The 27885-nt window shown below is 43.2% G+C and overlaps 1 protein-coding gene across 1 annotated transcript; it reads right to left on the bottom strand.

Annotated features, from left to right (window-relative positions):
• Positions 1–106: 106 nt before the first annotated feature.
• CDCP1 (CUB domain containing protein 1) lies at positions 107–26600 on the bottom strand. Its single transcript, XM_071735866.1, has 9 exons — positions 26416–26600; positions 13752–13955; positions 11136–11492; positions 9427–9795; positions 5651–5878; positions 4545–4925; positions 3715–4080; positions 2370–2451; positions 107–917 (listed from the first exon to the last, which is right to left on the bottom strand). The coding sequence occupies exons 1-9, from the start codon at positions 26489–26491 to the stop codon at positions 470–472; spliced, it is 2511 nt and encodes an 836-aa protein (XP_071591967.1). The 5' UTR covers positions 26492–26600; the 3' UTR covers positions 107–469.
• Positions 26601–27885: the final 1285 nt, after the last annotated feature.

Genomic DNA, 27885 nt, shown 5'->3' with positions numbered 1-27885 from the left:
AATGACAGTGTCCCCTCCTCTACTCAGGCATTAGCAGACTGCTTAGACATGTGCAACCAGAAGCTGCCTCGAGATGGAGATGTAACCCTCCCAGACTCATCAACAAACATTGAGGAACAAATGAACAGGAGAATACTCTCTCCACTTTATTTAAAATGGCAGCTATGCATTAATTTCCCTGATATGTTATAATCAAAAGCAGAAGCATACCTTTGCCACCCATCTCACAACCAGAAGTGCATGCAGTTCTGGAGTGTCTCAACTGTTTTTGAATTTGCTAGATGTTCACTCTAAACCTGAAAGCTATCAACAGCTGACATATAAAAAAACACCCAACCAAAATCACACACACAGAACAAAACAAGATCAAAACACATTTAAAAATAACACTCCTCTTCATTTTTTTTCCTAGACCCCTGCCCCTACAGGTCACCTGTATTTCCACAAGAAACTTTTACCTGGTATAATATTACTCCACTAAACCATCCTGCTCCTTATTTCCCAGCAAAGATGTACCCGTATCTCCATTAATCTTTTCAGCTGTATCTCTATTGTCCTCCAATTGCCCTGATTTCTGATGAGCAAATGTGTAAGCATCGTGTTCTGTGTCCATCACAGGTGGAGGCTCCTCAGTGTTAGAAGAGCGTTTAATGCCTTTTCTGAAAGAGAGTGGAGGTGGAGAAGGTGGCAAGCTACCCATGGGTCCATCAAAAGGCCGGTACACATCAACTTCTGGAGCAACTGAGCCATTGGATTCCTTCAGCAAGTGCCCATAGACCATAGCATCATCAATAACTGCATAGACATGAGACTCATTGTTTTTCCTCCCTTTTGTGAATAAGCCTTGTTTTCTAGGCATCTCGGTGTTCACGTTAGTGTTGTACACTCCTACCATGGGATTCTGGCTTTTCTTCTTCCTGTCACAGAGTTGAAATCGTTAACAGGTCAGAAACAAGTTATTGTGGGTGTGTTTAAATACAGCTACAGAAGCTTCTGTTTACCCATCCCAGCCACCCAGGGTCAAGCAGCCTTACCTGCACTGAAGGCTTTATTTGCAGTCTTAAGAAAAAACAACTTTTGAGCCTAGACATGTTTTTTGCAAAGCAGAAAATAATTTTGCACTGTTTGGTTACCTACAGCTGTTATCCTGACCCTGAAGTCTGTCAGATTAACTCCAGCGGCCTCCTGAGTCCAGGGGCCACAGCAGTGGGGTGTACCTCGTCTCCCAGTAACCACAGACACTAAGAGGACCTAGAAGCCATTCTCACAAAACAAGGCTGAGCATTGCTTAAGGTCAGTAGGAGAGAGGGACCTCTGTGAAAGTCTAATGAACTTTTCTTGATTGGATTGCACTTCTTGGAGTGAATGTCCCCAGGGCAGAAAGACCAAAGGCTAAAGTGAAGCTTTTAAAGCCCATATTCGTAGTTTCTCCTCTGGCAGAGAGTGTGCTCATAACTGCACAATAGTCATCATATTGCAGAAATTCATCTCAGCTCCATAGCTTCAGGACCCAATAACCCTGCCAGCACTGAGCTGTGTATCAGAAATCCCAAGCCATCCATGGCTTCAGACTCTGCTTGCATGAGTAACACTATGTGTGTTTGCTTTGCACAACCTGGTCCTTTCCCCAGGGGCTCCCCTCATAGAAAAATCCTCCCACTTGACGTGCAAACTCCAGAAGAAGCTGCTGGAGGCTGTGTAGCTGAAAAGATACCTCCTAGTATATCTGAGTCTGCGTGAGCTAACAGCTTGTTCGAACAAAGCTCTGTCTGGAGTCACACATGCAGCAGCCACGTTCATTGCAATTGCTTCTTGTGGGAATTGTCAACAAAGTCCAACCAGTATCTTACAATACAGCCAGAAGTCTGTTTTAGGGCCAAGGTAAGCAATGCACTGGGGGATGAAGTAATGCTACTCTGGGGATGCTGCTCTACTCTTAAAAGTCAATAGAGAAAAGTAGATCGGGATTGGATGTTAGGAGCAAGTTCTTTACAATGAGGTTAGTGGAACAATGGAACAGGTTGCCCAGGAAGGTATTTGAGGCCCCATCCCTGGAGATATTCAAGGTGAGGCTCAACAAGGCTCTGAGCAACCTGATCTAGTTGAGGGTGTCCCTGCTCACTGCATGGAGATTGGATTAAATGACCTTTAAAGGTCTCTTCCAGCCCAAGCCATTCTATGATTCTATAATTCAGAGTAAAGCATCATTCTCAGAGGTGCATCACTTCTACCACCAGCATGTTGGACTACCACATGCTTCAGACCCTTGTGCAAGGGATCTGGATCAACACATGAAATGGAGGGCCCAGAAACTCTCCCAGAACACCTTCTTGAACTGCTAAGTTACACATGATGAATTATGAACTTACTTTTTCTTAACACAGCACACAGTCAGTCCAATAGCTGTGAGAACTCCACCTCCAGCCACCACAGCAAGTATCACTCCGAGGTCTGCAAGCAGAGAAGGTACAAGGACACTGAGAACAAGACAGAAAACCACCAGCTTTATCCTAGAAGCCAGATGGACCTGAACCTCCTCAAGAGTTTCTAAGCATACCAGCTGCTTTCAGAGAAGGGGTTTCTCAGGTGTGCTTACTGCAGGGTACTGCAAGACATTTCCAAAAGGTTGGAGGCCAAGCAACTACAAACTTCTTTTGCTTGCAGTGGAGCACAGCCAGGAAACTTAATAAACCCACCCCACCTCTGGGAGTTCAGTACAGCTCATGTGCTGCTAAACTTACCCACAATGTCTCCTGTGCCTCTGCCTGAATAGGCAGGGAAGAGAAGAAAGTGCAGAGAGACACAGAGAGGGATTCAACAAAGCAAATTGTGACATTTCACCAACTACCACTCAGTACAACCCTTCCCACTGAAGGGAACACATGGGTTGTGTTGACCTAGGGTTTTCCAAGTCATAAAACTGATTAGGAAAGTTTATGTGTGAGCTAAGAAAAGCACTGAATGTTTTAAGAGTAGTACACATTGCAAAAAAAAATGTCAGAAAATAATTTCAGAAATTAATTTGATAACTTGTTTCAACTTCAGCCTGTGTAGCCAATGCTTCTAGAGACAGCAGATTCCCAAAGATGAAGTGCAAATTTGAAACAAATTCATATAAGCACAGCCTCTCCTAAAAATGCGCTCCTTAAAAAAAAAAAAAAAAAATGAATAAATTTGTATTTCAGGGAGGTAAAAGACAAGATCGCAGACTTTGCTGTTAGTAGTCAAGGCACTCTCCACTAAATGGTCAGACTTTTCCTAAGGATGAATTCTTGCTCATGTGAATGCTGAGACTAAGTAAGCTGCTAACATGACTATTTGGATGAATACATTTGCATAATCAAATCCCAAGCTGTTCACCAGGTCTGTGACCTTGGGAGAGAAAAAACCATCACTTGATCTTCTCATACCCTCTGGCTGTGATCTCTAATTAAAAAAGTTAAATAAAAAAACTGAAATCCAATCTTACTCTCCCTGAGCCCTTCAATCCCTTGTCTCATAAAAACACATAGCCCAGTCACATTTAAAGATGCTCTTTCCCCCTCCATCCTCTAGAAGTACCCAGCTGTAACTCTCAGAGGCTTTTGGGAACAGGTACTTGTGAAGACAGAGCTGATAAAACCCACACTCAAGGTAGCCCAGCATCCACTACTGTTCCTCCCAAGGAAAGCAAGAAAACAAGAGAGCAAGCCACCACACCCTGGCAGGACTCACCTATCTGCTTGTCAGAAAAAGTCACCTGGAACTGCAAGGTCAGCTGCGTTCTGTCCACGGGTTTGCAGTTGGAGATGTTTACCCAGAAGTTGTGATACATATTTCGGGGCTTGGGCAGAAGCTCATCCTCACGGCAGACGATTTCCTCTGCTCCCAGTGTCTCTTCCTTGATGTTGAGGTAGGCACGGCCCGTCTCACACGCCACGCCCAGGCGGTCCTTGGAGAACCCCAAGCGGGCAACTTGCTTGCTGGGCACGGCCACATACCAGGATATGGAGACATAAGGGGGAAGGCCATACAGCCAGTTGGGAGTCTGCAAGTAAACTTTAGCTTTGGGATCTGGACTCACAGTGAAAGAGCACTCATCTGCAGTAAGGAAAAGGAATAAAGGAATGAAAACTCAGCTTTGACACTTTCTTTTTTTTAAAAAAAAAAACAAAACCAAAAACAAATAAAATCTCTTTCAGCACATAAAATTATCTGGTCTTCCTTCTCCATAACAAAAAAATGAATTTATAATCACCTGCATCTCAGTACAAGCAATACAGCTCATCTAGCATCCCTTCCACATCAACAATTATCTAGCACAGACGTATCTGCAGAATTTTCCACAACTATCTGCCACATGAAGTACAAAGTTCCTTCCCTCATCCAGGAATAAACAACCTCAATGATTCAGATAGACTTAGGCTCACAATGGCTAAAGGACTAGACACTAAAGAATTTAATTCATTTCTATTTATTCATATGTGCTCTAACAAGCATAACGAGTGATACAACACAGTTTACCACCACATGAGCTGAACTGAAAGTACAAACCACTACCTTACCTTTAATATGTGGCACAAAAGACATTTTCAGATCCTGATCCTTGGACTCATTGAGGAATCCTTTACCAAATGTTTTTAAGGATATGGTGACATTATCCCTCATCTGAATCTTTTCAATGGATCCACCAGGACAGAATACACCAACATTCAATTCCATCTTTGGGGTGGCACTAACAATGTTGTAACTGTAGCTTGTGTTGCACCTCTGCTCTGGGACGTGTTGCTGAAGTTTCAAGGACGGAGAAGTAATTTCTATGTTGATCAGATCCGAAGCCAAGAGCTTCCAAATAAACTTATGCAGTTGAATTGGCAATTGGGTAATGGCATTGGGTACCAAAAGGGAATAGATCTTCCTCTGACACCACCGAAGATCAACACAGCCTGCAATCACAGAAACAAGTCCCAGTGGTTGCATTTTTCTTGTGGAAGAAACATTTAGGAAAAGCAGGTTTTCCTGTGTACCAGAGTACACAAACACATACACAGAGTACTGCCAATGTTGTGTTACAGACCCAGAGAAGTATCTACCTGAGAAAAAATCCTCTTAGTAAACTTTAAAGATAAATTACATGTGTTTGGGTAAGGAGAGTTCCTTAAAAAGGTGCAGGACACCAAAGAAACCAACAGACACAAACATATTTGGAATTTCTTACTGAAGATAGTATTTTGGCTCTGCCACTTGCTGTCTGGGACACTGCTGCAGTCTGGTTAAGGTCCAGATACATACTTTTGGGAAAATCCTACACCAAGTGCATATACATGCAGCACAAGATGAATTCCTGGTGGCCACCCTGATCCCACATTTTCATGGGAAGATTTATGGCTCTCCTGCTCTGCTTCCATATTTTGCTTTTTTCAGTGGGCAAATTCTGTCCTTTCCCTTCTGGAAATAGCTACATAGTTTCTATTTTTAACAGCAGAATGACAAAGCTAACAGCAACAAGGCTATCTCCTGATTCCTTGAACCCATCTCCCAGCTGGCCAAAGCTTGGTTTCCATCCTCACTCTAAACCCAAGTGAGAGCCTTGGGGGTTTGACTGCTGCCTGGGGGGAAAAGCACACAAAAACTTTCCCTAAGAAACAACATGAAGCCATTTTGGTCATACTTATGCCCTTTTCAGCTGTGATCCTCAGGCGGGACAAATCCTTGCACAGAAAGGAGATCTTGTAGACAGCTCCAGACACTAAAGTCAAGACTCGGTCGCAGGTGCGAGGATCCTTGCAGATCAGGCACATGGGCTCAGACATGAGCGGGAGGCGGCTGGGCCACCCTTCAAAGTGGATGGTTACACTCATATTCCATTCCTTGCTCAGGTCAACCAAATGGGTGACATCTGGAACAAAAAACATCCCAGAGCAATGACAAGCACGAAGCGGGGTGTAAAGCAGAAGAGGTGGAATCTCTTCTCACCCACAAGATGAGCTGCTGTTAGAGCTGTTCCTATGTAAGCTAAGAAAATGTTTGTTTACTCCTTTCCATCAGTGCAATATGTACTCAGAAAGTATCATACCACTCTTCTATTTTAAAGGTTCAAGCCTTTCCACACACAAACCCCACTTCCCCATCACTTCCCAGCTATAACAGGGTAGCATGTATGCCAGCCCCTTTTGAACATGTTAGGCCACAATGTAAGCTCAGCCAACTATCTTGCATGTGTTTTCCCTTATTTCCTTTAAAGCCAGCTACACCCATCACACAACAGATGATCAGAAAGAGGTCTTCCATTCTCAAATGTCGTACTTATTGCTCCATTCCCATCTCAGCTAACTTTCTGTTGGTTTAGGTTTTTTGGAGCCCGCTGAAGAAAACCGACAAAACAAAAAACAAACCAAGCCAGTAAGTAAGCACATCTGGTTGTCTGAAGTCAGCTAAAGAGTTAAATTTAAATGCAACAGATTATGACCAGATTATTAATACCACAGAAAATTACAGAAATCACAGTGTGTTAGGGGTTGTAAGAAACCTTGAGAGATCACTGAGTCGAATCCTCCTGCCAGAGAAGGACCACCTAGTATAGGTCACACAGGAATGCATCCAGGTGGGTTTTGAATGTCTCCAGGGAAGGAGATCTCACAACTTCCCTGGACAGCCTGTTTCAGTGCTCTGTCACCCTCACAGTGAAAAAATTCTTCCATATATTTATACAGAACCACCTATGCTCCAGTTTATAACCATTGCCCCTTTCCCTATTGTTAGTCAGCCCTGAGAAAAGCTTGGCTCTGTCCTCCTGACATATTTGTATATATTAAAGAAGTTGCCCCTGAGTCTCCCTTTCTCTGAACTTAAGAGACCCAGCTCCCTCAGCCTCTCCTCATAAGGGAGATCCTCCACTCCCTTAATCAATCATCTTTGTGGCTCTGCACTGGACCCTTCCAAGCAGTTCCCTGTACTTCTTGAACTGAGGGACCCAGAACTGGACACAATATTCCAGATGTGGCCTCACCAGGGCAGAGTAGAGAGGGAGGAGAACCTCTCTTGGCCTACTCACCACCCCCCTTCTAACATGAGTTTGGTTTGAGGTTTTTTTCAGCAGCTAAATACAGAGAGGGTGAGATCAGGAAATTATTTTGATTGTAAAGAGCTGTATTTTCCTCTTAATTAATAACAAGCACTGCAGGCAGCTGTGGAATACCAAAATGCTTGGGAAGCTTTGAGAATATGGAGACACCAATGAATTTTAAAGGAGAGTCATAGAATCACAGAATGGTTTGGGTTGAAAGAGATCTTAAAGACCATCCAGTTCCAACCAATTTCCACTAGACCAGGTTGCTCAAGGTCCCATCCTTAACTTGCACACTGCAGGTGACATTTTTTGGTTTTCTTTTTAAAATAAAAGTTTCAACACTATTCTGAGGGCTGACTTTGAATCTTTGATGGAACTTACATAACTAAAAAATCACTCATGATATCCTACAAAATCCCTAGAGAAACCACTGTTGTCTCTTTAACCCTAGTGATTTATTACTTAACATTTTATTCAATTAAACGACAACCTATTTTTTATATTCCAGGTGATTACAGTTTTGTCATAAATGTATTAAAATTCCTCTTTGCTTTCCAAAATAGTTGGGAGATAAGGCTGATTAACTGAGCACAATGTTTTCTGTCTGGCTGGCTTCCAAGGTGCAGCACACAATAAATGTGAGCAAACATTATTTGGTTAACAGCTATGTCAGGAGGATTTGCTGCTCAGGAATGGAGCCAGACTAGACAAAGAACTGTGGATTACAGTGGTGAGATGCTACAGATCCTTTCTGGATAGGTTACTTCAAGTTACAAGTAGCTCAAACTTCATTCCCTCTAAAATGATTTAGAAAGCCTCTAAGTGGCTCCTACTGCAGTGGAGTCCAGAGCGTGGATTTCCCTCCACCTACTCCTCTGCAGGAAGGGCATCTTGACTATTAACCTCCACCATGAACTGAGGTCAGAGCTAAGAAACTCGAGGATAAAGCACTTATTTCATAGCTCATACCTATCCAGGCTTTTCATTTCTGTTTGTCAATAAATGCTGTGGTTATTAAAAGTCATCATGTTGAGCCTCTCTGAATTTGGGGCAGGAAAACAGAAAAAAAATAGTTTTCTTAGTGTAGCAGCAAGAAACCTAAAGAACATCCACATTTGCATAGGTTATTATCATGAGAGTATCTTCTTATCATAAAATTATCATAGAATTTTCAGGGTTGGAAGGGACCCTTAAGATCACCCAGTTCCAACCCCCCTGCCATGGGCAGGGACACCTCCCACTAGGTCAGGTTGCTCAGAGCCCTGTCCAGCCTGGCCTTAAAAACTTCCAGGGATGGGGCTTCCACCACCTCTCTGGGCAACCTGTGCCAGTGCCTCACCACCCTCATGGTGAACTTCTTCCTAACTTCCAATCTAAATCTACCCTCCTCTAGTTTGAATCCATTCCCCCATGTCCTATCACTACCTGACATCCTAAAAAGTCCCTCACCAGCTCTCTTGCAGGCCCCCTTCAGATTCAGATACTGGAAGGCTACAATAAGGTCTCCTTGGAGCCTTCTCCTCTCCAGACTAAATAACCCCAAATCTCTCATAGGAGAGGTGCTCCATCCCTCTGATCATCCTCGTGGCCCTCCTTTGACATTTTCCATGTCTAGTGTGACTTCTTCACACTAGATTATCAGGTTTCCCTAGGCAGCAAAATAAAAGTCAGAGGAGGGAAGAAGGAAAAGAAAGAAATGAAGATTGAGGACATTACTAGTATGAAGACAATTTTGTATCTTCAATTTCACCAGTTCATGCTACGGATCCTGACCAGCCATGACAGCAGGTTTCATCTGGCTAAGCCTGACTGCTTACACAGAGTGGGGAAATCTGGGGTCACTTTTCAAGAATTATCTTTAAAATGTTGATCTCGCAGCTGAAAATACAACTATCTGCACAAGCTTGAACTTGAGCTCTGTACTGGAAAACAGTAAGTGAACATGTGAGCCCAGACAGTTCCAATCAAGCCTTTACCCTGAGGAAAAGAAAGCTGCCTGGTGCTCAGCTTTGTTTATAGAACATGCAAAAGCTGACACCACAGGTGTTAAAACTCATTTTTCAATTTTACAATGAAGGTGCTGGAAAAGGAAAGGACTTCTCAACTCACTAGCCCCAGCATAAAATCTTCAACAGAGCTTTACACTCTGTTGCAAATTACAAATTGCACCATCTCTGTCCTCCTTGCCATAACAACAGCCAGTGGTACCCAGAGTGGCAAAACAGGCTTCAGTGTTGCTTGGCAACCCGCACCCCGAATCTCAAGGAGGGTCAAGAAAAGTTCAAGAAAAATGACATAACACATAATTTATCTTCCTTGTGGTACTCAGCCCAGGAATTTGTAAGCAAAATAAATGGAAGGGACAGGAAAGTACTTACTTTCATCGATCTGCGGATGCTGAACGACAACTTGGAAGAGCAAGCGGAGGATGCCTGGGTTCTGAGCATCCTGATCGCAGCCCTGCAGGGACAGGTTGAAGCTGCCAGGAATATTGGCAGGCTGGCTATCGCTCAGCTTGAACACCTCTGGGTTGCTGAAGGAGTTGGGGAGGTAGTACTCCACTCTCTCCTCTTTCCTTTCGCAGTTGGAGAGGCTGTAGTTGTGGAAAAAGACACTTGCTCTCATGTTGGAAGGAACCACAAACTGCCATGTCATGAGCTCGTCTTCTGGGAAGCCCAGTGGGTAGTTTGGGGACATCAGGGTGATTGAAGACTCCTCATTCAAAATTGATTCAATAATGCATAGTCCTAAAACATGGTGGGGAAAAAAAAAGAACAAATTTACAAAAGAAGTTGCAGTTAAAGACGACACATTGTGACATGTGGCACCCCAGCAGCAGAGCTTTCTTATTTTGACAATGCGACCATCCAGTTCAGCTACAGGTTTGGTTATTACCTATTAGGTTATTACCTTCAGACTAAAATATATACTGGAGTTAATGCTTTTATCTTCAATTACATAAAAGGTTAGGGTTACATTCATGGGTTACTTTTAATTTAGAGGCTCCTTTTAAGAAGGTGGACAGCCTTTACTTTCTGGAAACAAAAAATGCCAGTTCCTTCTTCTGCTCCTGGATTTACAAGAGCAAACATGGAACCTGGCAATTGCTTCTGCTTCACTGGGTTTCAGGAAACAAAAGATAGGAGCTTTTATACCAGCACAGAGCTCTTTGCCCAAAAAACTCCCAGATGTAACAAAGGCACAGCAGCAAAGAGCCTCAAACACGCATGATAAAACATGAATGCAAACTATGGAGACTGTGTAAGACACTTCATGCTTGGATGACTCTTGGCAGTGTGAAGTTGGGTACACAGAGATTACAGCCTCACTTTAGGACTCCAGCAATGATGTGCAACTGCAAGGAGTGCCAGGAGTTACAAAAACTCAAGTTCTAGAAGCTTGAACCTGGACCAGGTCCCTTCTGTAACTCATAGCAACAACTGCAGAGTTCAAGTAAAGCACAAGATTGTCTCTCCAAGAGGGCTTGTCATGAGATGCAAAGTAGCCACTGATTGCAATGTAATATTCCAGGCATTTAAAGATTATTACACAATGTGTTATGTTACTGGGCAGGCTGAAACAGCTGCATTTAAGCAGCCTCATGTGCCTTCCAGGAACTGCTTCCCCTTTTCCCACCATCCCCTTCAGGAAAGAGACAGTGGCTTGGGACTTTCACAAGTTAAAACTTTATTTAAAAATAAACAAGCCCAACTTCACACTGCAACCAGCAAGCAGCCCTTCTGGCTCATTCTAATTATACTATCTAGTCTCACCTGGCCGAATAAACAAGAACAACAGAACAGGTTTGTTTAAGTTTTAGAAATCTTCAAGAGATTTAAAATAAATGATGTGCACCAAAAGCAGCAACACAACACTTTCCGTAACTATTAACCAATCAACTAAGATATCTTGACCTCAAAAAAGCTACCAACAAAGCTTTTAAGAACCACACAAAAGCTTTTAGAAAACATGAAGATGGAAATTAGGCATAGCATCACCAGAACTAGGCTGCCTGAGAAGAAAGGTTTTAAGAATCTGCAATCTGCAGGAGGTGACTAGAGGTGAGGAAACTCTACTCTGTACTTACGTTTTATGGAAGCCCTATTAGCTATGTTGAAGCCTGAGGTGGTAAGAGGTGAGTCCCAGGGGAGGTGCAGAGACATGATGACTCCTCCCAGCAGCTTGACACGAGACACAGAGCCATTCCGGCAGAAGGTGCCAATGTTGACCGTGGCCTTATCAATAGAGCTGTTGATACTGTAGCTTACAAAATCTGGGCACATCTCTCCTGGTTCAATTTGTCTTAGCCACGGGGTAGAAAATTTCAGTTCAAGTCCAGCCTTTGTACTTGCCTTCACATCCCAGATGAAAGTCCTGTTAAGGCGAGGCAGCCCCGGTGGGTACAGATGAACATCTCCAAAGGGACATGGGCCTGACACACAGTCTAAAAGCAGAGAGAGAACAGCCATGGTGCACTTTGGAATGCATTCCAAATAAACAAGGAATTTGATGCTTTTCTCTTTATATTGCTATTTGCACAATATTTAGGTTGCACCTAACTTCTCTTCTACGGACATTAAGACGCTCCTGTAACACCTGGGCCATAGAGTAAAACAGGATAAACCTGCTTTGGTCATGCTGACTAATAGAAGGGATTACATGTGTCTAGGATTCCTGCCTTGTTTGCTGAAGAATTTAGAAGGTATTTAGTGAATAGGGTAGAATGGGCAAAAGGGAGAAATGCAGTGTCAGGAGAGATGGATATCATGGATCTAGAGAACCAATTTTATCCCATCTGACTTCGAGAATTACTGAGAAATGGTTCATTTTATATCTTCCACTGCTTGCTATGAACTGGATCTTCATTTTCTTGGTGCCCTAATGAACAACTTGGGCCCCAGATTTGACAGAAGGGATGAGACAACAACTGCCACTGAAGGATTCTGGGGAGAATTTGGAAAACTTTTATCTGGAAAATCCAAATCACTGGTATTTCAAGATGGACACTAAAAATAAGCATATTTTATTCTATCTATAGGCTTCAACTTAAAAGAAGAAATATCACAAGTGCATCTTACAAACATATCATGAACATAACTTTATTATTTGTGTGTATCACATGAATGAAACACCAAAATGTGAAAAGAGCTATCCTCAAACACCACTCCAAAAATAAAGATGTTACCAAAGACTAAATGCTCAATGAAGTTTGGGATCTTGTTGAGAAGTAAATGTGCTCATGCCATTAAACAGTACATTAACACAAATACCTAGGATAGCATTCAAAGCAAACAAAGCTTCAGCTACCACACTTCCAAATTTTCAGTTTCTTGACTTCAGTTCATCACATACAAGGAAGGACATGTATGAAGGTCTTCAATGTTTCGGTTGCTCTTATAGACACAATCAAGGAGTTCAACAAATAATGTGATTAATATATCATCATAAGTTCAACATCTTTATCAACAACCTTGATGATGGGACAGAGTGTCTTCTCAGCAAGTTTGCTGAGGACAGAAAGCTGGGAGGAGTGGCTGACACCCCAGAAGGCTGTGCTACCATTCAGAGGGACATAGAGAGGCTGAAGAGTTGGGAAGGGGAAAATTTAATGAATTACAAGGGTAATTGTAGAGTCTTACATCGGCGTAGGAACAACCCCAGAAACCAGTAAAGTCTAGGGACTGAGTTGTTGGAGAACAGCGAAGGGGAAAGGCACCTGGGGGTCCTGGTGGACTGAACGATGCCCATGAGCCAGCAATGTGTCCTTGTAGCCAAGAAGGCCAATGGCATCCTGGGGTGCCTAATAAGGGGGGTGGCTAGTAGATCGAGAGAGGTTCTCCTCCCTCTCTACTCTGCCCTGGTGAGGCCACATCTGGAATATTGTGTTCAGTTCCGGACCCCTCAGTCAAGGACAGAGAACTGCTTGGAAGGGTCCAGTGCAGAGCCACAAAAATGATTAAGGGAGTGGAGCATTTCCCTTATGAGGAAAGGCTGAGTGAGCTGGGTCTCTTTAGCTTGGAGGAGAATGAGGGGCAACCTCATTAATGTTTATAAATATCTGAAGGGAGAGAGCCAAGAGGATGGTGCCAGGCTCTTCTCAATTATGCCCAATGATAGGACAAAAGGCAACAGATATAAGAAGGTTTAGCACAGGAGGTTCCATATAAACACAAGGAAAAATTTTTTTACTGTGTGGGTGACAGAGCACTGGAACAGGCTCTGGCCAGGGAGGTTGTGGAGTTTCCTTCTTTGGAGACATTCAAAACCTGCCTGGATGTGTTCCTGTGTGACCTCCTGTAGGTGACCCTGCTCTGGCAGAGGGGTTGGACTCAATCTTTCGAGGTCATTTCCAACCCGACTTTCCGTGATTCTGTGATAAGTGCTCAGAGGCTTCTGACAGGAATGACAATTCATTGGTAGGTTTATATGCTGTGGGAAAAGGAAAGGCAGCAACAAAGTGGTGAAACAAACTACTATTTAACTGTTTCCAAAACAGTGAAGTTGATATTAATTCTGCAAGCTGTAATATAGACTTCTTTAACTTGCAGAGTTTCTGTGATTCAAGGTTATTTATCAATGTTCAAAGATTTCTTCTTACCCAAAATGTTCTTCTTACCTTAATACAGTAACAGGAAGAAAAGGTATATGGTTTTACCGGAGGAAAGCTACCACTGGGGGAAGAAATGAAAAATCTGTATCTTACCAATATTTTTCTGAATTTCCATGATGAAATACTTCTCTGGAGTACTACAAGTGAAGTGAAAAGTCACATTCTCCCCAGGCTTTATCTTGAGTTCAGGCCTGATGAAATTTCTAACACGAATGTTACAGCCTGGAGAAACACCAGGCTTCTGTTTAATCATAACTATGATGTTGTCCTCTGTACGAAGAGAGATCGTGAAGGAAACTAAGGACAGAACAAAAAGAAAAATAAGAGATGTTTTGTCACTAGCATGTATAAGTATCACCAGCCCCTTCACATATCTCCATAGATTCCACATTGTCGGAAGAAATATCTGCATCCAAGTTCTCAGAAAACTCTGGTGCTGGACCTACAGAATCTGCCTTGGCTCTTATAGCTCAGCTCCTGGTTTGCAAACAGCAGGCATCAGAAGTCTCACTGCTAGGAGAAGTAGGGAAGAAAAGAGCACTCAGAGATACCCTATCATGCTTTTATTTGAGTTTTGTTGGTCTTGAGCCTTTTTTCCAGACTTTATGGCTTTTCTGCACAATCTTGGAGTCAAAAAATCTTAGCAAGCCCTTGAAACTGCTTTACCTATTTGCTGCCAGGACCAAAGGCTTTAAATAAAAACCTCAAACAACACCAGGCTTGCCAGATTCCTGCCCATGTAACAATTAGTTTACCAGTCCTCTATACTACTAGCAAGAACCTGGTCACAGCAACTTGCCTACAGCTTTTAAGTGACAGGACAGCCCTCACCCCAAGCACGAATACTGAATTCCCTTGCCTTTTCCAATGGCTGGCACTACTTGACATCACCGTCTCTGCCTCCGAAATGCTTTTGTAGAGGTTTTCAATCTGTTTTTTCCAAAGGAAAAAGAAAAAAAAAACAACAGTCCAGGCTAGGAACTGCCTCGTGCAATAACCTTCCAATTTCGGGGGCAATGTCCATGGGGCGGGGGAAAGAAAGGAGCAAAGAGCAAAACCAGGAACCAGTGCTGCTTGTGCTTCCTCCTTGTGCTTCAGAAGGAAGTAGTTTTCAGAAGAAAAAGTGAAACAACTATTTCCAGCCTAGCCCAGAGTTCTGTTTTCCATACTGCCAGACACTTTTTGGGTTCTTTAGGGTTTTTAATTTATCACATTTTATGCACAAAATATCCTTTGACTGTGATGGCAATAATTTTTCTGATGTTTACATCATCCCGATATAAAGTATTAATAGCATTAACACCAATAATTAATAATTGCAAACAAAAGAGACTTCTTTCTTGCATATGGTAAGTGCAACACTCATCTACAGCTTCCACAACCTTGTCTGGATGAGAGGTGTCCCTGCCCATGTCAGCGAGGTTGAAATAGATGATCACTAAGGTCCCTTCCAACATAAGCCACTCTATGAATATAGATTGAACAGACTGAAGAGTCTGTCCCTCACTTCCTTGTCAAACAGTTATCACTGTCCCTCTTCTTACCCCTGGGAGAGCACAACCACATAGCCAGCGTGGTGGGATGGAGAAATACACCAGGGTCACTAGCAGAACACACTTCTGCACTAAATGCTCATGCACCATTTTCAGTCATGAGGATTAGGATTAATCTTAAGCATAGTCTTAAGCACAGGACAAATAAAAAAAATGCATGATCTGAGCTGAAACCAAGGGACAGAAATCATCGGCATTTTCAATGGCATTGTGAAATAAGGAAACCCTTCTGACATGGGTCACAACAAACCATCACCTTCCTCAGCCCTTGGAAGACCTCGCTTCTGCTGCCTATTTTTTCTGCCCTCCATTCCCCTGCCTTTTCCAGACTATGTGGTCATTCATTTGATCTCCCTGCAAGATGATCAAATTCTTGTCAGCTCAGTATCACTTTCCAGCATGGATGAGGCCTCAGCATCCCAAAATAGATCCTGGCCAAAACCACAGAAGTGCTCCAGTGATCACTACCTCAGCATCCTATTAGACAACAAGGATGTGCAGATCGTACAGCTGATTAGACTCAGCCAAGCCATCTGCTAGAAGCCCACACAAGGACAGATACCAAGCTGGATTACAGCATAAACAAACTAACAGGAAACTGCACAGATAATTTTGGTCAAAGAAGAAAAGCACATTGCCATCATGTTCAGCAGCAGAGATGTGATAAGCAACATGAGAGTATCAAATCTCATTATTGTAAGAAAAATGGGAAAAAAAAAGAACTATGCATCATGCAGAAAGTAAAACCAGTGATCCCAAAGTCACTAAAAATAAGTTACTAAATGGCTAAACCCCTAAAAATATAGCAACATACGTGCAGCACAATAGAGACTACTTAAAACCACCTTAATTGCAGAGCTTTTATAAACACGAGTGAGTCTCTTCGTGAGTCACACTGATCCGTCATTGTCTGTGATTCCCACTGCATGCCTTTTTATCAGGATTACCAGTAACATGTGCATGTTTCTTGTAAAGAAGGTATTTCCATGCCTCATTAATGCCTCACAGGGATGACACACAGGATATCCAAACCAACAAGAGGAGGCACTGCCAAAACTGGATCTACTCTCTGTCTATACAACAATGAAATCATTGGGCTAAATGATGTTGGAGATAAAACCACCAGTCCACAGCTGGTTCACAGGCTGATGAAGAAATCTGATTTCACTCTTTTTTTTTTTCCTCTAGGCCATAACAGCTTTTGCAGCCTCCCTTAGCTATTTCTTCAGTTGCCCAAGTCTCAATTTGCATCTTTCTTGCTGCCGCTGGATTTTGCTACTGCTCATCTTTCTTGAAGACTGCACCTTCATGACAGTTGTCTCATCACAGCATTCCTTTACTCCTCAGTATCACCCCTCTCTGCACAAACACCCCTTGACTAGCTTTCTCTCAACTGTAGTTTTCACAATTTTTAATCAATTTTATGGCTTAGAGCTCTGCAACATGAGTTATAAACAAACTGAACAGCCTAAGTCAGATCACTCATTGGAGTTCAGCCTGAGCTGATCTATTGTGGTTGTACCTGACACTAATCCCCTGGTATTTATAGTATGCATATTTAACTGTCAAAAGGACATTGTTCCTGTACAAGCCAGGGCTGCAATGTAGAAGACAGATGGAAGGAAGCAGAACCAGTGGTACTCATAAGAAGAATACACACGTGTTCAAGGAAAGGACTTGGCAGAACAGCAGTTTTTATAGCTATGTACATGTCCTGATTTGGGCCAGGATAAAGGTGATTTTCTGTCTTGTACTTTTGCTTTTAGCTAAGTCTCTTGTAAGTAGCTGCACTTGATGAAATTAACAGCAAGTTTCTCAGACAGTGTCTGCTTCTAGGACTCGATGTTTATAGTTACTGCTGGAGATTGGTGTGCAGAGCCAAGGACACTGCTCAGCTCTGAGGAACATTGTGCCCTCCAGAAGGAATAAAGAGGTCCCACCTGCAGCCCTCCTTTGGGGAGGAACGGACAAGACAGATGCCAAAATTGACCAAACAGAGTATTCCATCCCATACACGTCATACTCAGTATAATATGTATGTATATATATATATACGCACATATATGATTCCCTTTCTTCACCTGTTCCCTGTTTCCTTCAGCATCCTGGGAGGATTCCGTCCATTTGTCTGCCTGTGGTCCTGATCCATGCCAGCCTGAATCCCTGTGTTCCTGCCTCCAGCTCCCGACTGCTGCTGACCCCAGGAGTTCAGCCTGGACTTCCCCAGGGCTGCCCTGCAGCCTTGGTGGTGACGTGAGAGTTATTGGGAGAAAAGGCGGGAAGGAACTTGATATCAATTTTCCTGTATATTTGTAAATATTTAGTAGTTTTTCCTATTTATCATTACTGTTTCATTAAAGTTGTGTAGTTTAGTTTCCAACCCATGAGTCTCTCTCCCTTATTCTCTCTCTTTTCTTTATCAGGGAGGAGAGAGAGATTAATAGAGAGTGTCACTCAGTTTAATTGCCAGGCCAGAGTTAAACTATGAGAGTACAGCGCCTTGCTAGGCAAAGCTGGAGTGAGAAGAGAGTCCAAGTAGTTTTGGCTGGAGGGTTATATTTTATTGCTGTAATTTATCCATCAGGATCTAAGGATTGTTTCATGCCTTCACTGGACAGATTAAAACAATCAAAAAAGAAAAAAGCCAACAACCCAGACAGACCAAAAAAAGCCTGAAGCCCACAAAAGTCATTAACAAAAAAAGAATCTGAGATGTTAATTTATCGCAAAATAACATTGAAAAATTTCATTAAGTCCTGGGCTTGTTCCACCTCAGCCATGGTTAATAAAAACTATTTGGATGGGGCTGACTCAGACACCATTCAGGAGCTGGAGGAGATGGGCTGCCACTGAAGACGAGTAGCTGCAACGCTCACTCCGGATATGAAGTACCTGGGTCCAAATCCCTGTTCTGCCTGAGGGCCATCTGAACCCACACAACCAACACACCTCTCCAGAGAACAGGCTCGTCCACCTTAGCACCTCATGCCACCACCTCAGGACAGGGATAGCACACAGTGGTGCTTGCTTCTAGGTTCTTGGTTGGTTGTCCTAGAAATCTCACCACTTCTTCTGGGCCCTTGGAGGGACACTGGCCCATAGGGGTACTCGTAGACTGTTGAGGCTGTTCCACCATGCATAAGCTACCACAAAGGTCACAACAAGATGATGGGGAGCAAGGAGTATGACTCAAAAAACACAGCGACCTCTTCTACAAGTGGAAAAATTTCAGTTTCAAGCCATCTGGACTCCTATTGCTGATCTAATGGAGAGCTTTGGTGCAAGGAGTAAGCATCAGTAAGACACCCAGGGAAATCCATCCAAAATACCCTTTGCCTAGCAAGGGACCTCCAGGATGTCTCCTGCCTGACAGGACTACAGGCTTCAGCTCTCACATCCTGAGTAGATGCCCTGATGGCTCAGCTGGAAAAGATGCACCAACACTACACTTGATCATCCATTTTTTCATCACCTCCAATACAAGTTGCTGTACAGTTGACACTAATTTGCCAACAACAGGTCAAAGAATATTTCAAAGAGCAAATGCCTTTCTGCTTTGCTGACTCAAATATTTTGTGCTTGCCTTATTTGTCAATTTGAGTCCAGCTCTCCAGTTTAACTACAGCATTTGATTGTCCACACATCACCCACTCCTCCAGTCCCACCTGCAATGCCCACTTAGGTAACTTTTCCCTAAACCATTAGTGAAGTTGGTTAGGGATCCATAAACCACATATAGATGCAGGGCTTAGGGACATCATTTAGGGTTGGACTGGGGGCAGTATTGTTAACAATTGGACTTGATGACCTTAAAGGTCTCTTGCAACCAAAGCAATTCTATGATTCTCACCTACTAAATGGTGCTGTGAGATAAGCACAACTACAAATTACAGCCAACCTTGCTTGCTGCAAGCTGCTGAAGCCCTGTTGGACTTCAAAAGCAAACAGATTTCCTGTTTACATTTAAAACATAAACTAACTACTGGCTACATTAAACAGTGGTCTCCTTATATTTGGATCTGTATTTCATACTACTCTTGCTTCAGGTAGGAGGTCCACAGTTTGTGAAAGGATTGTTTTCAGGGAATCACACAGAAAACTAAAGCTTAGAATCTGCAAAGCTTGCAAACACTTACAGAGGGATGCTGCCAATGGCTGTTATGCCAGGCAACCACCCACACCTCAGAGAGGGCACCTGGGGGAGAGCATATCCATTCCTCAGCCACCACAGTACAGCCCCCTAATCTTCACTGATGCTTTAAACTGATAGCCAAGATGCGGATGCAAAGCAGGTGAAATGTCACACATACTGTTCTCCTCCTCCTCAAGGTGGAAGGGTGGACAGTCCTGCCATAGTGATGTTACAAGCCATCCCAGCACAATTCAGAGAAGGTTCTGCCAATACCCCAGACTAATAAGGCTGCTCACTCAAAAGTTCCTTGCTCTTTTAAGTTAATTTGTAATGCTTCAAAGGAATAAGGTACCTTCAGTTCAACAACGACTTTAAAAAAATGAACTAATTATGAATTTTTCTACTACTTTCTCTGGAACCTTTTCAAAAGAATATTATTCAAGACACTCAACTCACATGTAATCAACATTTTTAATAGAAGGTTTTTTCACTAAAAGTGGAGGCAAAAAAGACACTTTGGGGCTTGGCAATTTTAGCTGTAATTACAGTAGGGAGAATGCTGGCATCAGGCTTCCTTTTTTGTTATCATTTTATGGATACAAAGTTGTGCTGCTTCTGTAGAAGTGAGACAGAGAGCTCAGTGAATCCCATCTGCAAGCTGACTGCCCACTCACGTAAGACACACAAAACATGGGATACGTGGGTCTGTGCAACTTGACCAGATAATGTCAGACCCGCATGAGGAACACAACGCAAGTTGCTGCAGGAATCTCCCGTGATCAAATGGGTATTTGCTTGCAGTTTATCCCTAGCATGATGTAAGCCAGAGAGAGGACACCATCTTGGAACATGTCTGAGCAGCTCTTCAGCCTTGGATCAGGTTAAGGAAGGTGGAAAAGCATGTTTCACAATCAGTGGTCCCTCCCCTGCCAAATATCCTGCCAACACCTTTTTGTCTCTCACTTCTCAGGAACTTCACATCACCCCTTTTCACTTCTTGCAGTTTGCTGTCTCTGTATGCTAATCTGTCAGCTCCATCCACAGATCCCAAAAAACCAAGGCCAACCCAAAAAAGCTGGCATGGTCGTACCTCTCAAAATAAAAGAGTTTGCTCACGCAGCAATTAATCACGCTTTGTTCCCCAGCAAATCAAAAGGCACAGCTTGAAGCAGCCTGTCCCATGGCACCCTTAAAAAGGTTTGTTAAAAGGTACCCAGTGGAACACGAACAAGTGATTTTGACCTCCCTCCATTATGAGATAGGATAAAAAAGATTTTAAAATCTCTTCTCCCACAACACTGGCAGCCTGGGCATTCAGAAGCAGATGAAACCTCACTCACACATATGAAATGCACATCTACCAGACATTATAGCACACATTTCACCTGGCTCATCCTGAAAGCCTTCCAGGAGGTCTCATCAATACTTTCTCCACTGAGCAGGTTCAGCTACAGACAGCAAACCCTCAGCTCTGTCACCAGCTATCACAACAGAAGTCTTTGCTCTGACATTACAGCCAGCAGCAGCAGTTTCCTAAGTGCAGCACAACCCACATCTTTTTCTTCACACCCTGGTGGCACAAGAAGATGCTCAGCAGGAGGAATCTGTATGTTCACACCTCTGTCAGATTAGAAAAAATTTTGTGTTGAGGAATGGCGACCAGGCTTTATCAGCTGAATGCTGCTAGATGACCACCAGAAGTCACCAGGTGCTCTGTGGGAATTGGTTAATGCTTTGGCTCCAGTGAACCAACCTGTGCTGCAGTGGGTGGGTTGTCCACTCCAGAGCTGAGGTTTGATAGGCATCCCTGAACAGCCCCAGTGAAAGAGTGCCAGAAACTGATGGAAGTGCTCTGTTGAGGTAACATCTTTAGTCTTTTCCCCAGTCAGACCTGGGGTTTATAATTTATAAAGTTATTAATTATGTATAACTGTAAAATAATTTTAACAGAAACTTAGGAAAAGCAAGAGGAGAGGATACAGGGTTACCCAAAAAGAGACCAGCTAGGATCAAAATTGGCATCCAAAGCCTGTTTTTCACACATTCCCAACTCTGACACATGCTTTACTGCAGCTGAGCCTTTCTAGGAGCTCTTGCTTAGAGAACACAGCCCGAGAGCATCCAAAGGGAGCACCCAGAAGACAGACAGACAGAGGACCTTGCCCAGACATAGTGAGAAAATCTGGTCTGTTCAGTTGAACAGCCTGCTCATGACAGCTCTGAGCAACACCCAGCTATACCCCCCAAGCCCCAGTGATAACCCAGCACCAGCCACAACATCAAGGGGTACGACATCCACTGCTGTCGGGTTGTATTTGTCTATTGCTGGTCAGGGTCTGAAGAAAGTGATGTTCAGCCATCAGCTACTACAAAAAGCAAATGAAAAGCCAATCAATACAGAGAAACTGGTGAGTCATTTATGATCCACACTCATTTGCAAACACATCATACCCCTGGTCACCCATAGCTGCAGCAGTCAACACAGGTAAGGCCAAAAGCATCTTGACTTTATTCTCAGTGAAGGATATCTCCTCTTGCTATTTCTATTATGAAATATTTCAATAATGTAGGAAGTGCAAAGCTGTTCAGCCTATACCTAAGGATGAGCTTTTGGCAAATGTGGATTCCAAAGCACTTATCTGACACATATATATGTATAAATATCAATTGAGCTGAGTGATAAGGGCTGTACCAATAAACAAAACACCAGCAAAATTTGTGAAAACATTGCTACTGCGCTTCAAGAAGCCAAAACTTAAAAATAAAATAAATTTTTCCTGCTTTCTTGTCTATTCATTATTATTTATATATAAGATTAATTCATTTAAGTAATTAACAAGCATGAATACAAATGAGCCAAAGGATACCTGACATCAGGTAGCAGAAAGGTTCTTCCCTCACTGTACAAACCAAGCCCTGATTTCTGTGTAGAAATTCCCATTACAGTGTAGCAAGACAATACACACAAATCAGAATAAAAATGAGAGGAAGACAATCTTCTAGATGAAGAACAATTTCCTCTATGTCACAGGTCCATGGTGGTACTCTGGATAAAAGCTTCAACAGCTTCCACCTCTTCCACTCTGCATTTCTCTCCTGGCCAGTCCTTTGAGTCCACACTGTGAGCCAATGTCAAAAAAGCATCATTTTCAGCCTGTTCCTTCCTAGTTATTTTTTGGCTGGCAAGCCACCACAGCTTATCAAATCACAGATACAAAAGACTCATCAGCCACCTAAGGAGCCAGCCTCAGGAGCTGGTCCACCACATCATATTTCTTCTCTCCTGGGCTACTTCTTAGCCAAATGGCTGCTATTTCTTGATGTTTTCAGTTATGGCTTATGGTGAAACTCCATTCCCACATGACTCCAGAGACCATGACCTGAGGATCTCTGGTAGGGCACTCAAATTGGTGGTTGTGCTACTATGGGCAACACGTTCAATTCAGTGTATTAATCCTCAAATATTTTTATGTTCCCACTGCCTCACACTCCCACTTGGGCCATCTGCATCCTTTTAGACTTAAAAAAAGAAAAAAAAGAAAACCACACACAGAAAGGATCGCCTGTTAAAAACAAACATCTCAAAACCCAAAAAATCTGGACTTGAGGAAAAAAAATCAAGTGTGTTTTCTGGTAAAAAATTTAAGGTAGCATCACCAAAATTGAAACACACAATAAACAAGTAATTTACTATACATACTTTATTTTCCGGAGACTAAAAACTAAGCACTCCAGACTGATAAAAGCATGAAGCAAGGAAAAAGAAAAAAAGAAAAAAAAAAGGTACAACCAAATCCCCATGCACATTAGTTGTAGTCTTAGAAGAAGTCTCGATTGAGTGAGCAAATGGCAATTCAGAATGTAGATAATCCAACTTCCACTGAATTTCAGGTGCACACAAGCAGGATGGTTATTTGTATTCTGACAGAACACTAGGAAGGCCCTGCTAACAGGGCCTTGCTAAATATTATTTATTAATAAAATATTTTATTAAAAGCAACAGCTTTATATGTTAAGACTGACACATGACTCAAATTAGTCAGTTGCCAAGAAAAAGCTAACTGGAGGGCAGAGCAAGAAACAACACAAGGTTATCTGCAACTTCACTTATTGTAACAAAGACATTTTAAAGATGAGCCCTAAAATACACAAGCAGATTTTACAACATACAGATATTTAAATCTGAAATATTTGTGTTTCACAGATACCACAGAAGTCTGATTTACTTCATTACAACTGCTTCAAAGAAACATGGGTTTAGTTGGAAAACATGTTCTCAAAGGTCAGCAATGCACTACTTTGTTCACACTCCCACATCTATGCACAACTCTTGTACCAACTTCATGCAGTTTTCCACCTATAAGTCGATCATTGTTTCATTTGATAACTTAATGCATAAAGTTGCATCTGAAGGAAAAACACAAGTTCCTCTGAAGACAATGTGAGTGGCCATACTTGATCTGCATGCTTGTACAGGAAAGTAAGGACAACACTATAATACCATACATGCTGGAAAGGGTGGAGGGAGGAGAGAGAAGAAAGGACTTCATCAAGGATGCCAAGAGATGGCTTTAGAGATAGGTGCATCAAGACTCGCAGCCATCTCACTAGCATCACCAGTCCCCAAGACACATGTGCCTGAGGGCCACCTCATGCATGGTTCTGATACCCAGCCAAAACTCAGCCTTGCTGAAAGGGAGGTTGCTACAACAGGCAGAAGCACTTGGAAAGAAAAGGGGTGAAGGAGGTAAGAAGAGGGACCACCTATGATGGCAGCAAACCAGTGGGTCAAACCCACTGGTGTTCTACTTGATTCTTCCTAACTTGGCTTTACAGACCAACTCCATGGTTTGCTCAAGGGTGAGATCACTGGCTGGTGAGAACTCTCTCCCCAGTTCCTCCAGATGAAGCTAAGAAAGCCCCAGACCACCCAGATACCTTGTGCAGAGGGAAGGTTTGCACAGTGAGGACAGACTAAATGATCTTTGTCAGCCTCACCATCTTCCTTACATTTTCTGCACCTTCCGATCTGATGTGGTTTTACCACCTTCCTGACAAGAGTTATTACAATCCCACTCGAAGTAGACTTGCTGGGATCTCTGATGGGCACAGCCTGCACCCACAGCCACCACGCAGCTGGCATCCTGCTCACTACTACACCCAACCAAAATAACAGTGCAAGGTCAGCCTTGCATAAAGCAGGTATAAATTCTTTTATAATGCCAACACAAATGCACAATTCTTTTGGATGTTTTACACATGAGAGAGGGGAAGAAGATGGAGCTGATGATGTCAATAAGAAAAAGACAAAGACATTGGCTCAAAAAGAGCTGTACTATCCCTCAAAAGCGAGCCCATGAAGATTAATGTAAGGCATCAAAATCATTGGAAAGCTTAGCTCCTCCCCTAGCACTGACCCATCTGTTTTAAAAGTTTGCTTTCTTTGAACACAACATAAAATTAACCACAGTAGAATATCATTTCTTTATCCTTTGAAGAGATTCACTCATTTCAGAGGCAACACATTAAATACAAATATTTCATTTGAAAGCCTACATAACATGAAACTTAAACCTTGGTTCTATCAAATTACAGTCAATGTGAAGGCTATATTGTTTATAATAAAAATGGCCATGAGCCAACACTTCAGCATAACCAGCACAGTCAAAGGTAACAGAAATGTTAAAAAGGCAGAATTTCACAATAGACTCTTTAAAGTTAGTTCCAGTCACTGCAAATCCAAGAATCACAGAATGGTTTGGGTTGGAAGCAACCTTACAGACCATCTTGTTCAACCACCCTGCCATAAGAAGGGACACCTCCCACTAGACCAGGTTGCTCAAAGACCCATACAACCAGGCCTTGAGCACCTGGAGGGATGGGGCATTCACAGCTTCCCTGGCTAACTTCTTCCAGTGTACAATTAGGAAACTAATAAATTATTAAAATCACAACTCAGCAGTTATTCTGTTTATAAGGATTCACACTTCAAGAGTCTTTAACAGGAATAATAACTATAGACCAGACTATTCAGATTTGAGGATGGGATTTTTTTTGCAATCAAGTAGGTTTGGAAATTGAGGAAAACACCCACACACTATGTCTGTGTCCATAACCGGAATTCTTTTGGGGTCACAGAGGAGATTTGGGAAAATTAGTCATGGGATTGCTCCAAGAATCCAGGAATTTCAAGGGGCACAGAGTTCACAGGAGTCCCCCGTTAAACTATCCCACTGTTCTGTGTCCCTGCAAGTACAGCTCATCCCTTGCCCTGTATAAATCATACCATTCTCTTTGATTAAAAGCTTACGTGACTAAATGATCCAACATGGAGTGAGATCTATGATTCTATGATCCTACCAATTCACGGAGTATCCAGCTGCCTCTGGTGTCCAAGGAAAAGGACTTTGGGAAGTTACTTGACTGATCTCACTCTAGCAAGTGAGGACATAAAGATCCCTGCCACTTCCGTTATCCTTTAAAAACTGATGGTTGTGAAATAACTAATTTAATAACTAATAACTGATTTATAATTATTGGTTATACATAATCACACAATCACAGCACAGTCATGGTTGGAAAGGACCTCTGAGATCACCAAGGCCAACACACACAAAAAGCCCACCAAAAACCAGCCCCAAACAAACAAACACCACACACACTCCACCAAATAACACATAAAAAAACAAAAACAAAAACAAAAACAACAACAACAACAACAAAACACCTAATAAAAAACCTAATTTTCAAATAATAATAAAAAAACCTAATTTTCAAATAATAACTTAAGAACTAATAGTTAGCCCTGGTTTGAGCCACGATCGACCTAACTTTCTTTCTAGTCATTTTACTTTTCAGTTATAACTAATAACCTCAATAACCAATAGTTAACTAATAACTATACCCCTCTAATTAAACTGATAGTGACTCAATGAGCGGTAGCACACGGAGGCAAAACAGACCCAGCGAAGGAGAGCGAGGCCGGGCTCCGTCGAGCACCGGGCGGTTCCCCGATGCCCGGGCAGCCCCACCGAGGGAGAGCCACCCCCCGTCCCCCCGTCCCCATCCCTACCTTGCCGCTGGAGATGCTGTGCGGAGGCGGAGAGGAGGGCGGACAGGAACAGGACCAGCGCCGGGCCCGCCGCCATCTCCCCGCATGGGTCCGCCCGGCGCCGAGGCGGGCGCGGGTCCCCTCAGGCGCCACCGCCGCTTCCTGCTCCACCTCGCACCTGGTGGGGCGGGACGGGGCAGGTAAAGGCCCTCCTCTTCCTCCCGGCCGGCGAAAAAGACAGTGAAGGGAAGGAAAGGGGAGGAGAAAGGAGGAGCAGCTCCCGGAGCTGCCACCGCCCCGGAGCGGTGGGGTGATGGGGAGGAGGGGGGCGCGGCTGGGCGGGTTGGAATCGACGGGAGCTGATGCTTCTGCTGGAGGGTGTTACTTCTGCTGTTACACCTGACCCTAAGGCTTTCCGTGCTCGTTTCTGACCGTATCAACTCCTACCGAAAGACTTTGGAGTTTTCGGTCAGCGAACTGCCCTGGCGCTGGGTGCCCGCCCCATCTGTCACTGCTGCCCCGCGAAGCGTTCCGTGCCCGCCGGAGCATCCCTGGATGGATGCGCTGTCTCACCCGGCTCTGCATCACGCAGGGGTGGTGGGGAGACCTCATAGCGGCCTTTCAGTAGTTAAAGGAGGCTTGCAAGAAGGACGGGCAAACATTTTAGCAGGGCCTGTTGCGCTAGGGCAGGTGGTAATTTTATGGTAATTTTAAACTAAGAGTTAAAGGGTAGGTTCAGACTAGGTAGAAGAAAGGATTTTTTTACAATGAGAGTGGTGAGACACTGGAACAGCTTGCCCAGAGAGGTGTTAGATGCCCCATCCCTAGAAACATTCAAGGCCAGGTTCACCAGGGCTGTGAGCAACCAAATTTACTTGATGGTGTCCCAGCTCACTGCAGGGGAGTTGGACTAGATGATCTTTAAAGGTCCCATCCAGCCCAAACCATTCTGTGATTTGATGATTCAATGATTTGATGAATCTATGTTTGGAAGGACCACATAGAATTAGGCTCCTCCCAGTGAGCAGCAGCTTGTATCCTCCTTGTTAAATATTTGGGGACTTTGCAATGAAAAACTATGACCAGAAACCACTGTGATGTAGTCAGGTGTAGATGTTTGCCCAATGAGTCAACACCTTACTAACATCAGACAGCTCATCTTCTACCAATTCCATGTCATTGGCTTGGAGCAATTTTTTCCTTGGCATAGAACTGCAAAAAACCCAGGAAATATATACTTACCCACAATAGCACCTGGCTATTACAGAAATGTGAGCAGCAATATTCATGCTCAAAGGAAAAAAGTCAAAATTATGTCAAAAGTTCAAGACCTTTTACAGATTGAATACCAAGCTTTAGAGGAGACTGAAACCCTCTGCCCTTGATGATTCCAGCTGCCGACAAGGGTGCTCAACTCTCTGGGGACCTCTTTACACATCTTTTGTAAATAAATCTATTGTTCAGTGGTCTTCTGCGTAGTATGGCTTTTTA

This window comes from Heliangelus exortis, chromosome 2 (assembly GCF_036169615.1).
Source record: "Heliangelus exortis chromosome 2, bHelExo1.hap1, whole genome shotgun sequence".
Classification (NCBI taxonomy): Eukaryota; Metazoa; Chordata; class Aves; order Apodiformes; family Trochilidae; genus Heliangelus; species Heliangelus exortis.
The sequence above is the reverse complement of the archived record's forward strand: the minus strand, read 5'-3'. Positions and strand labels throughout refer to the sequence as shown.

What these genes read in the sequence shown, in the direction of transcription:
- CDCP1 (XM_071735866.1), bottom strand. Translation starts at nt 26,491, where the DNA reads ATGGCGGCGGGCCCGGCGCTGGTCCTGTTCCTGTCCGCCCTCCTCTCC. An exon ending in ACAGCATCTCCAGCGGCAAG is followed by an intron (nt 13,956 to 26,415) that starts GTAGGGATGGGG and finishes TTCTGTCCTTAG; the next exon opens with TTTCCTTCACGATCTCTCTT. An exon ending in GCATCCGCAGATCGATGAAA is followed by an intron (nt 5,879 to 9,426) that starts GTAAGTACTTTC and finishes TTTTTGTTCCAG; the next exon opens with ATGTCACCCATTTGGTTGAC.